Source organism: Haliotis cracherodii, unplaced genomic scaffold (assembly GCF_022045235.1).
Source record: "Haliotis cracherodii isolate W230 unplaced genomic scaffold, xgHalCrac1.p SCAF_5, whole genome shotgun sequence".
In the NCBI taxonomy this organism is placed as follows: Eukaryota; Metazoa; Mollusca; class Gastropoda; order Lepetellida; family Haliotidae; genus Haliotis; species Haliotis cracherodii.
The window spans coordinates 56,366,364-56,379,089 of NW_027266308.1; the positions used below are offsets into that span (position 1 = coordinate 56,366,364).

A 12,726-nucleotide genomic window follows, 5' to 3' on the forward strand; every position below is an offset into this window, starting at 1 on the left:
ACAAAGGACAATCCTACTAAATTGCAAAGAATTTATTCATTTGCATTTGTTGATGTATTCCATTGGTTAACCAAATATATACATATGAAAAACAAAACATATTACATCATCATGAATGGCCTTCACATTTGTACGTTTTTAATGTTCTGTTACCAGTTATCATGGTTATGCCACACAATGTGATCAGTTATATTTACAAACATTACAAATCAAGACATTGTCCCATGTTATATGATTAGATAAGAACTAACCAAAAGAATATCTTGATTTATCAACGGACTGAAAGAAACTGGAAATTTCAACAAAAAATTAATCTAAACACAAGTTTTAACATGGAACTCTTAACATGATATATCAGTAGAATTACAATACAATAGTTCCAATTACAACATTGTAGACTGCATTAAAATGAACACAACATTACTGAAGGAAGTTATCAGCAATATTGAAAAATTCTTAAAACAGGTTAGTAGTTAATACTTGAGTCAACAAGAGAATATTAAAGCCAAATCACTTTGGTTTGCAATGTTCCGGATATCTTGAACAACAAAACACCCAATCTCATTAAATTCACCTATGGTGGTGTCCTCTGATCTTCCCGCAGAGAAGATTCGTATCAGAGTAAAATACCAAATTTACATGAGATTGAGTGAGTATGGTTTTACGCCACTTTTAGAAATATTCCAGCAATATCACGGCGGGGGACACCAGAAATGGGTTTAACACATTGTATCCATGTCGGGAATCGAACCCAGGTCTTCGGCGTGACGAGCGAACGTTTTAACCACTAGGCTACCCGACCGCCCCTACATGAGATTGAACAAAACATAGTACGGATATAGACACTCAAACTTTCCAAGTGGACACATAGACGTGTAACTTTACCATTTTCAAAAAGACCTAACCTTCATACTTTCAGTGAGTAGTAATGCAGAATAGTTTTGAAAGGTTCATAATAAAGTTGACAGAGGGAGCGTTTTGAGAAGTTGTGTTCTAAACTACGGCGAGGCTTTAGGATTTGCTGCTACTGTTTCTGAAATGATTCTTTTTCACAATCTACATATGGGTTAAGTGAGTGAGTGAGTATGGTTTTACACCGCTTTTAGCAATATCACGATGGGGGACAAAAGGAAAAGGGCTTCACACATTATACCCATGTCGGGAATCGAATCAGGGTCTTTGGCGTGATGAGCGAACGCTTTAACCACTAGATAAGGACCCTTTGACTTTCATGCTTGGTTAAAAAAACCCAGGACAGATCATATCGGGGGAAATCTTGGTTGTGAACTGAAGACAAAAGGTTCTTGCCAGCAAAGGGAGTTAACCAAGTATAGTTAGTGGAAATCTTACTTCACTAGTCATTGGAGTTTGTTGCTAGTTCTCTTTGAATGGGACGAAAATTGAAGCATTTGTGTGAGTACTAGAGAGTTGGGTTTAACGGCACTCCAGTTATATGACGGCATGTCAGCTTGATGTCGGAGGAAAACCTGAAGTGATGTAGATCTTAGTTAACCACTCTGGTGAAATCCACGAGCATGGGTATGGTGCTGCCAAACTTAGAAAAATAATTGGGTCAAACCGGGATTTGAACCTACGATCACAGGTTTCTGGTGTGCCCAAGAGATGCAACTCTGCATAGCGAATTATGGCACCTTGGACAACTGGGCCAACCATGCCCTCTGGTTCAGAATTATAGCCCTCAAATACTACTTGTCAATGAAGACTACTGTCACTGGATGTTCACTTGTCCTCAGCACAATACAGTAGTGTCAGGCTGTGGCATTAGTAAAACAATTTACCATTTTTAGTCGGGTTGCATGAACAATAAGGCATGGTCAAAATTATTCATTAGAAATTTATTATTAATTGTATAGACTGAGGTATCTGGTCGTATTGGTTAAAAACTACACAGACGGAATTAAAAAAACATGATGAACCCTAGATTTGTTAGCTTGTTAAATAATTTATTCATATTCAAGATAATGATTATCAATGTCCTACAAAATGATAAATAATATATGTTTCAGCATTTTTGTAAAAAAGAAAGAAAGAAGAAGTTAATATTCTGACGGTTCATCGTCTATAAATTTTGGTTAAATATCCCTCTGTTAATTTTCTTTTCTTGGCACAGGAATCCCACACTGTTGACTCAAATTGATGTGAACATGAAAATGGTAATATTTGTTAGTTTGTTGTTTAACGCCTCACTCAGCAATATTCCAGCTATATGACAGCGGCCTGTAAATAATCGAGTCTGGACCAGACAATCCAGTGATTAATATCATAAGCATCGATCCACGCAATTGGGAAACGATGACATGCATGAACCAAGTCAGCGAGCCACCCGATCACGTTAGTCGCCTTTTACGGCAAGCATGGGTTGCTCCTATTTTAGCCCGGAGACAATGGTAATAAAACCCTTTGACAACAAGTACGTATTGCTGCAGAATATAGCTTTTGCACAAGTTGAAATGATTTGGTCCACTAAGCAGTTGATTGACAGTTCCCTCACAACTTGAACAATCTCATTCAAATCAGATATAAGTTCTCGCTGCTGCAATACAAAGATCTGAGGACATCCCATTACAGGTCACATCAGAACGAACTTTCGCGAACTTGGACCGACAACTGAAATGAATGACAAGAAGTCAACATCAACCAATTAAAAAGCTGCTTTCTCAAGCCTTACGGCACTCGTTTCAACCTGGCGACTTCCATTTCAGACTACGCTTGAAAAATATGTTGACACAGTTCTTGATTAATATTTTGCAAACTGAACATTCCGTAATGTCTAATATATGGTTGAGATTGTATGGCAGTGCTTCCCACGTACAGTGTAACGCCTCCCCCGTTCAAATGTTTATCCTAAAGAAGCGAGAGATATATGATAATTTTGACGGAATCAGTCGTACGGGCTGTAACTGTCGTCTGAATACCCTGTGTTAACATTTTCGGGGTTGCATGATTAGAAAACACATTACGACTTTGATTGGATGGATGAAAGGTCGTTCTGATGTGACCCGTAATGGGATGTCCTCAGATCTTTGTTTAGCGATAACGAGAACTAAGATCTGATTTTAATGAGATTGCAACTTGAAGGAAGTCTCCATATCCAATACATCAGTATTTAATAAAGTATAAAACATGACACAGTTGCTGTTCCCCAGACTTCAAAACTTGATCCAGTAAGGTTATGACCCTCATGTAGGCTTGGGTAATCCCTGTTCAGACTTGGTGCAATGGGAGACAATTTTCATCTTTATATACACAGGCACACAATAGTTTCCATTACTGCCCTTAGGCATGATACGGAAACTATTACTAGTTTAGGCTTTCAACACAACTGCAACATACATCACGATAATCTATTCCTCATGACACCTGTCCGAGTAACTGGTCAATCTCAACCAGATATTGGTATTCTGCTTCAGCCCACTCGGTCAATACTGCTGCTGCTCTTTTGACAGCCATAACATGTACAATTTAATTATCAAAGCAATCATCAGCATAAAAACTTCTGACTTGCCAAGTTTTATTTTTTATTTTTGCATGTTCACACACATAATACATGTGTATAATAAAATTCATACATATCCAATAGCACTGCTTAACTGTCCTTGGTCCATTAATTATTTACCAACACACTGTAACACATTGCACACAGGCAAATTGGAAGGAAGTCTGTATTTACATAATACTGAATAAGTTAACTGTCTACTGCCAACTCCTCAATCCATGTCATAACAAGGAGGAGCGTCTGAAGGATCGCAGTCTCCGTAACACAACGTTTCCTGACTGTCTTGTTGTTGGAGGAGAGTCTACTGATTCTTTCTTTGCCTTCTTTGTGCTCTTGCTACTCTCTGGTTTTACGCGATGTCTGCTGTATGGTGTTTTAGGTGTGGCCACTCTGTTTGGACAGGACCTGAAATGAATAACAGAAATAAATCAGTGTGCATTTGGGGACAAAAAGGGAAAATCAGTATATAATTTAGCTGTCTGTGGTTTGACACTGAGTTAGAGAAAAGCAGGCTTGGGGCTATGACATGAAATATGTTTAGTTACAAATGAACAAAGTAAAATTGGAACATTTAATTTATATACTTATTTAACCACACATACTTTCTACAACAACAAAAGCAAGTTACTGTACAACCAATAGCATGTTAAAGATTGGACAACAACGCATTTATTGAATTGTGTTATGAAACATCCTTATCAAGTATGTTACCTGTGTAAATTGACCCCTCATATAGAACTTGGAAGAATTACACATACACATAAAATTGTGTTTCATATTAAACAGTAAAAGGTTATAGAAAGCAAATAGTTTATGATGATGGCCATGATATATCTGTCCAGGAGAGAACAGCTACCTGACATGATCTTCTAGTTCCCACTGCCACAGTTCCACATCACAACCCTTGTTCTCACACAACTGTACACCCAGACATCTCATCATCTCCAGATTGTCATCAGGAATATCAGGTCTGCCAGGCAAATAATACATGTACAGTAACATTAAATTAACGATGTCACTAATACTCCCTATATTTTGTGATATTGATATCTGCAAATTTTTAATGTCAAGAAGATGATGTATGAATACTATTTTATGAATATCGATACAAAAGCAATGTTTCGATTTATTACAATTACCATGTTTGAAAAGGACAATGGGAAGGCAGGAGAGTAAGGTTGGCATTTGTACCCAATGACAAATCATGATATAAGAGAGAACATGTTCTCATTTATTTATCAGCCAGATTACTGTATCTTAAGTTTTTAAATAAACAGTAAACATGATTTACTAGAAACACATATCATCATATGTAAAGTTCTGATTAACAAGGTCATAAAATTCTGTCTTCAGTGGTCGTACAACTGAAAATCATCAAAATGCACTACATTTGTAGATTACTGTCATAATCGATGGACTCTTTCCTTAGCAAATAAGCACAATACTGATGTCAATATAGTCACGGAACATTTGACATGCTATCCATTATGAAAACAGAAATTAATCTGCTCAAATTCTGTACTATAAGCAGAACACTTAAACAAAATGTAAATTCATTGTTAACATATACCCAGGTCGTCATGTTGAACTGTTAACATGATAGAACTGTCTCTGATTTATATACAGCTCATTCCAAAAAGATCTTAACAGCAATAAATTTACAATGTGACAATGGTCAGCAAACATTATCATGAAGTACTCTGTATTCAGAAACACAGTTTAACCTTACCTGGTCTTGGGGAAAGCGCTGTCCATTTGACAAGTTGGACATTTTATCATACTTGTTCTTATGTTTCCTCCTGCATCATAGAGACAGTCAACACAGAAGTGGTGTTGGCAGTACCCATAAACCATGTGTAGTTTAGGACACAAACACACAGCACAGTTGAACCTAAAACATGCACATTAACATATAACCTTACACATTATCATCTTTCAAAAGAATATTAGTAGGCCCTGACACAGGTATTTGTATTGTTGGTATTCAGGACTGGGATAAATACAGATCATGGAGTATTAAGCCAATTGAAGAATTATATCTCTGTTGGAGTAAGTCTCATACCCAATTTAGTTTACTATGTTTCAGTATAAAAACATATGCATTTTACCAGTAGTGTTTTATCATCCTTTTACCCTTTCAGTGTCATTCATGATAAAATCTTCACTTTGAACACAAAATTGTTCTGAGAAATCTTTTATCAACCTAATACAGAATTCGCCATTGAATGGGTGCATGTTTGTTGCCTAAGTGCAGCATTATTCCAGCTTTATGTCAGCAGCCTGTAAAAACATCAAACTTGAACCAGACAATTCAGTGATTCATTTTATGAGTAGCCTTATGATCCACACTGTTGGGATATGTTGTGACAACATCGACCAATTCATCGAGCCTGCCTGCCTGCCCACCCGATCCATTTAGTTGCCTCTTCATACGGCCAGCATAGGGACATATTCTAACCTGGGATCCCCACATGTATCATGAGAGATATTGTGCCACATCAGTAATTAGTGATCATGGTGATGGTATGAAGATATCAAAATTGTATATATGCTGATCGAGTTACAGACAATACCATGTTTGTGATACTATACTTCTAGACATCTAAGGCTATATATTATGTAGGTGGTCTGGTCACTCAGCAATGATACCAGAGCCATGGACCCTCTGCTAAAATGAATGTCTGGTAGCATCATTATTTGATAGTGATTCATAAACATATGCTCATGATTTAGTCATAATCTTACAATCGATTCTGGTTATTACAGAGATTTCTTATCAATATAGAAAGGGGTTTGTTGCTTTTAATTACAATAGTGAATAGGCCTAAAACTGGTGAAGTAAATTATCTGATTGTTAACATACATATTAAATGGTCGATATCAAAGATAAAACTTCACTTCGATTTTTTTATTGAAATTATATAGATTTAGAACACCACAATTGTCATTGTAGAATATCGTCTGCTGCATTTAACAGCATATTTCAACATGTTCAAATTTGATGCAACTACGCAAGTTGAATGACAGTCAATACAAATATTAGACTTAGCTCCATTTGGTTTACGAATTTTGTGAACGTGTCAGGCGGTACAAGGAAAAATATGTCAAACCCGTACAATGATTAGTATCGGGTCCCTGAAAATTACTTAACTGGACAGCCCTGTACGGTACAAACGAGACATCTAAACACATTGTCTATTGTTTGTGTCGATGTAAACATGAGTAAAGCTGACGCCCCATTTTGGAAGGTACAGATTCCACTCAAATGATCACTAGGCTACATAGGCTAGATGAATAAGAGGAACAATCTAAAACAGTGACATTACCTTTGTTCGTAATTGTTTTGGGTTTCTAGAATAGACTCCGCAAGACCAGACATTATAATAACATGAATAATATGACTTGAAAACGTTGGATTCTGGGCTTTGCAAACTCCCGCTTGACAGGCCACGTGACCAAATCACAACATACGATTGGATTCCGTGAAAATGCGAGCAGTTGGTTCGAGGATATCCTAGTTGTTAGGGAGGTCTCATTTCGTGAACCTGAAATCAGACGTGACTGAGGCCACGGCACTTGCCTATGGACACTGAGGCAGCATACCACTAAAAATATTTGATCATATTAATCAGCTCAATTATGGAAACGCGTGGTTTACTAATTCTTACTTTCACATAGATCTATGTCTGTGTATTCCCTTATTTGACAAAGAGTGAGTGAGTGAGTATAGTTTTACGCCGCTTTTAGCAATATTCCAGCAATATCACGACGGGGGACACCAGAAATGGACTTCACACATTGTACCCATGTCGGGAATCGAACCCGAGTCTTCGTCGTGACGATATTTGAGAAAGAACATTTCAAATGAAAAGAAACAATTACGTTTTCCTACAAGTAACATGACCCGAGAAGACTCGGGGTAGAATCAGCAACCCATGCTTGCCGTAAAAGGCGACGATACTTATCGTAAGAGATGACTAGCGGGATCGGGTGGTCAGGTTCGCTGACTTGGTTGATGCATGTCATCCATTCCAATTGCATGGATCGATGCTCATGATATTAATCACTGGATTTTCTGGTCCAGACTCGATTATTTACAGACCGCCGTCTTAATTATAGCTGGAATATTGCTGAGTGCGGCGTTAAACAACAAACCAACCAACCAGTAACATGAAAAATGTTTCTGTTTTCCAAAGAAGCAGGCTCTGTTGATATTTCTGCACTCATACACATTCAAATAGTCCAAATAAATAACTACATATTTAGTTATTAACATAAATATATGGCTCTTGTGTTATCTTTTTGACACATCGATCAGTATTACACGAGGCTACATTTACTTTCATTTCAATTTGTTTTCGGGAGAAACCAACGAGTATTTCGGGCAGGCGAATGAAACTTTTTACATTGATTCGTTTGATTAATTGATGAGTGAGTTAGGTTTAAACCCACAGAATTATAGTACGGCTCGTCAGCTTAATATGGGAGAAAAGAAATAACACATGTCTGCTGAGTATCGTGTTAAGTGTTCATGCCCAACCGAATGCAAGTACGTATCTGTATCTGGAACATTTTGGTGAAACCCACGCCTAAGGGAAGCAACTCTGCACAGCTACTTGCGGCGCCTTCGTCATGAATCACTTGACATTCTTTTAATGAAACTGAACACGTACAAATATCTTCCTTTAGAAGACGACTAAATGTCTATGATCTTACGAGCAAGAATATTCGAAAATACGACTTGTTTGAGTACTTTTCCTTGCTCTGCCTATTATAAATGTTGGAGTGTTTATGAAACTGGTACAGCTTAATGAGGACAAGAAATACCGATGGTCTTACAACCATCCTCCATTATCAAGTGTATTTAATCTCATAATATATTGGAGATATATTACACTTGATTATCGAGGATGTCATACTAGATATGAGAAGGAACCTTTGATATTCGTAATGTGGACAAGGGTCAGGTACATATACAAATAATGCTTAATGAAAAATGATAATTAATGACGTTCGATATGCAAGTTCATTTCAGTCAATAACGAACCTCCTATATGATATGAATAATGTGTCCCTTGGGGATCCGGGTTAGAACAGCTCCCCAAAACTAGGGTGCCACCCCTCCCACTCTATAGGCCTCCGGCATACCAATTAAATTGCCAGGGCATCCAATATAATAACTCTTGAGTCATATCAGTGTACACAGCTAGTACAAGTAAATTAGACTGGAATATTTACATACAATGCAATACCATGCGTGCTTAAAAGCTTTGAGCTAAATATGTTATTGAGTCGCCATTCTTTGCAAGATAAGACGCAAAATAAATTTCAACATAGTGGCAACAGATTATGGCATCCAGGCGTACTGCACTGTGGCATCCGGAATACCACTTAACAGGGTTCGCCATTCAGCGTACCAACATCTTCCCGAGGCAAGAGAGTTAACTAACTATTAAAGTCCAGTTTCCACTTTTACCGTCAGTTGACTCCCTTTGCCTCGGGAAGATGGCGTACCCAGGGCATTCTCAGCAACCTATGCTGGTCCTAACAGGCGACGAAATGGATCTGGTGGTCAGACTCCGTAACATGTTTGTGGGGTGTCATTAACATATTCACTAAACTACGGTTATAACGGACTCAAAGGGACCACTAATTTTAGTTCGTAATAGCCGTAGTTCGTTATAAGCATATATACAGCATATACACAACAAATGGCCGGGACTAAAAACTAAGTTCGTTATATCGATCAGTTCGTTATAAGCGTGTTCGTTATAAACGTAGTTTACTGTACCAACGACGTGGATCGTTGCTCATTAAATCAATCATTGGATTGTCTGGTCTGGACTCGATTATTTACAGATCACCGTCATAAAGCATGGTTACAATCTCATTAAAATCAGACCTCAGTTCTCGCTACCGCTAAACAAAGCTTTGTTTAGCGGTAGTGAGAACTAAGATCTGGTTTAAATGAGATTTTGTTTAGCGGTAGCGAGAACTAAGATCTGATTTTAATGAGATTGGCATGGTTATTGCTGAGTGCCGAATTAAACAACTGTTAACAACTAGCTAATTTCTGTTCCCGACTGAATAAGAGTATATGGACCCGCTTGTTACCGGAGAGCATCTTCCGTTCTCTCCCCTAATACAGTCAGCAGCGGGGGCAAAGTCTCGGACGGCTTGGCGGGCTGAGGGAGGCGAAGGCACCGAGGGGCGTGGGTGTATGGTGAGGGGCAGGATCCGAGAAAGTTGCATCTGAGGAAAAAAGGCGTGTCCGTCATTTGGATACTATTCCCTGAACGACAATACGAAAGTAAATATTGGGATCGTCTTAAACATGAAGTTCAAGAGAAATCCACCTACTCCAACATGTTGTAACTGGCTTTGAGGTTTCCAAGGGACCGTCAGCAGCTACCTACATAAGTACTGCCGTTCCGTGTCGTCATAGTTAGCCTGAGACATCAATCTGCAACTCACATGGCCGTGAGAGGTTCTCGAAATCCAGGAGCGATGGGTCCGAGGACCGCAGCTCCTAATTACTTATACATAGACTCGTGTCCGTCGCACAATCATACAAGAATAAAAGCAACATCTTCAGCCCACCTCTGTATACACTACTAACTGGACAGGACAGCTTCGTCACCGAATGGGCAACTGGAGCGACCAGGGTTCGACTGGATCTCAACACCTAGCTTAACAATGCGTATAAAAAGCCTTTTAAAGGTGTTCGAGTCCGACTTGCCTGTTACGTACCCTGAGGTATTATTTTAATCGTTAAAAACATTACAGACTATAATCACGTGTTTTTTCGGTTATCGGAATTTTTTCCGACCGGTGAGTCACCATTCTTTTGATTTCCTTTACCCATTATCTTAACTCCGACACTTTCTATCTCCAATGTTTCGAAATTCGGTACCTCTTTACCAAAATGCAAACACAGCCTTGAAGCTATCGGGGCGTTAGAGGCCATATTGAAACTCCAATTTATGAAAATTGTCTAAGGTTTTGGGGACGCATTTTCGATTAGAATTGGTCTTCAGCAACTTGCTTGTCGTCAAAGGCGACTAACGGGATCGGGTGGTCAGGCTCGCTGACTTGGTGGATGCGTGTCAGCGTATCCCAATTGTGTATAGATCGATGCTCATATTGTCAGTCACTGGATTGTCCGGTCCAGACCGTCGTCGTGGAGCTGGGATAATGCTGAGTGCGGCGTTAAACAAAAAATATACCCACAGCTCGGAATGAAATCAAATCATTAGATGGCTTATGAGATACAATCATAATATATACTAACGAAGTAAAAGGGGATTGATTATCCCATATACAATATTCTGCCTAATTTCAAAGATTTCGTCCACCATACCGTTTCTGAAGTTCTTTGAACCATAGAACAATCCTTCAGAAACGGGGAAAAACTTGAATACGTTTGTTGTGCCCTTAAACAATGGTCTGACTGGGAGGGATGAAAAAATGAGGGCGACCAGGTATCATTTTGATTCGTCAGAAACATCAGACTATAATCACGTGATTTTGTCTTGATCGAAAAAGATAATACTTTCCTGACGGTGTAGGTAAAGTAACATATCATGAAATGAGACAAAATGACATTTCCATTTCTACATTTTTACATATTTATACATTTAGTATGTCACAAGATCCCATATTGTCACCGGAGTACGATGGCACACAATCAGTAACGTGATCTGACAACCCCGTCATGATTCTAGTTGCCTCTGACAAGCGTGGGGTACTGGGGACCCATTCTGCCCTTCATTATTAGTCTCTACACAATTATCGAAGTATTCTAGCCAGACACCAATGACATTTAGAGCGTAGAAACTTGGAGAATCGCCGATTGTCACATGAAAATGCAAAATTCCATATGAGTCCATATGCCAGCGGTGAACTGAGTAAGTGAGTAAGTCGGGTTTAACACGACTTTTAACAGTATTCCAGTTATATCACGGCGTGTCAGCTTAATGTGGGAGGAAAGCCCGAAGTGATGCAGGTATCAGACGTTTACCACTTCGGTGAAACCCACGAGCACGGGTATGGTGCTGACAAACCTAGAAACATAATCGATTCGAACCCACAATCATTGGTGTCTGGCGTGCCCAAGGGACGCAACTCTGCACAGCGAATCGCGGCACCTTAGACGACTGTGTCACCCGTGCCCCTGCCAGCGGTGAAATGACCTTCGTCACAATTTTGTAGCTCGTACCATCATGTATACCGTACATCCCAGCATTTAACACATATATTAACACTTCTATTACAGTATTTATAAACGCTTCTGACACGACATTTTATAACCCTGCATTCTGATTTATCCGACAGCGGAATCGAATCTACTTAAGACCATTATTTTGCTAATTTCCACCTCATCGAGAGAGAAAATACTTATTTGAATTAAACATTAAAAAAATGATCGCGTAATTCGCTAAATTCAGTGATTTCAACTCAGTTTGACATTTGGCGCTAGTCTATCACGAACTTTGATGTCATGTCTGCCCCGTCACAAGTATGCTAGTATGATGTCATTTCTAAACAAAAACAATGCGACCACTATTTAACTTCCAAGAATTCTAGGGTTTATTTGTGGCAGTAAGCAATATTCCAGTTATATGACGTCGGTCTGTAAGCAATCGCGTCTGGGCCAGACAATCCGGCGTTCTCAAGGGAGGACCGATTGATCTGCGCTAGAGGATTTTATAAACTAAATTGAGGGTATGAGAACAAATATAGGGGGTTTAAAACCGGTCGTTATTGGTTCATGAATTTGACAATTCAACCTACTGACGACATCGATCAGACTATGCCACACTACTCATCAATTCCGCTAGTACAACCAGTTTAATTCTTCACTTTGGTAGGACAAGCCTACTGGGCTTTCAGTATAGAGGTTTCGAAGTCTGATATATTCCATGTGTCGAATGAAATATAATGTTTCTCTCATCTCTGACAGAAACATGATATTTCTTTTGACACATGGATTATCCTACTTGTGATATACTTATCGTGTAGTTTTTTCTTTACAAATGTAAAACTTTTAAACGTAAAGTCTCCCTACCTAACACGTAGGGATTTTTTCACTACCCCTTGTAATTCCGATTTTGCCAAATCTTAAAAAATATACACAAACGTAATAAAATATATTTGAGGTCACTAAAGTTGCTTGAAAACGGTGTTAGAAGCTACACCGAAACGTCGCT

At 38.8% G+C, this 12,726-nt stretch overlaps 1 protein-coding gene across 1 annotated transcript; it reads right to left on the reverse strand.

Annotated features, from left to right (window-relative positions):
- Window positions 1-3,633: 3,633 nt before the first annotated feature.
- On the reverse strand, window positions 3,634-6,955 carry LOC139444098 (uncharacterized). The gene is made up of 4 exons (XM_071225004.1): window positions 6,844-6,955; window positions 5,247-5,408; window positions 4,374-4,487; window positions 3,634-3,922 (listed from the first exon to the last, which is right to left on the reverse strand). The coding sequence occupies exons 1-4, from the start codon at window positions 6,894-6,896 to the stop codon at window positions 3,739-3,741; spliced, it is 513 nt and encodes a 170-aa protein (XP_071081105.1). The 5' UTR covers window positions 6,897-6,955; the 3' UTR covers window positions 3,634-3,738.
- Window positions 6,956-12,726: the final 5,771 nt, after the last annotated feature.

Coding starts and splice junctions, on each gene's coding strand:
- LOC139444098 (XM_071225004.1), bottom strand. CDS start 6,896: ATGTCTGGTCTTGCGGAGTCTATTCTAGAAACCCAAAACAATTACGAA. Junction 5,409..6,843: donor CAAAACAATTACGAACAAAG/GTAATGTCACTG, acceptor TGCATGTTTTAG/GTTCAACTGTGCTGTGTGTT. Junction 3,923..4,373: donor GAACTAGAAGATCATGTCAG/GTAGCTGTTCTC, acceptor TATTCATTTCAG/GTCCTGTCCAAACAGAGTGG.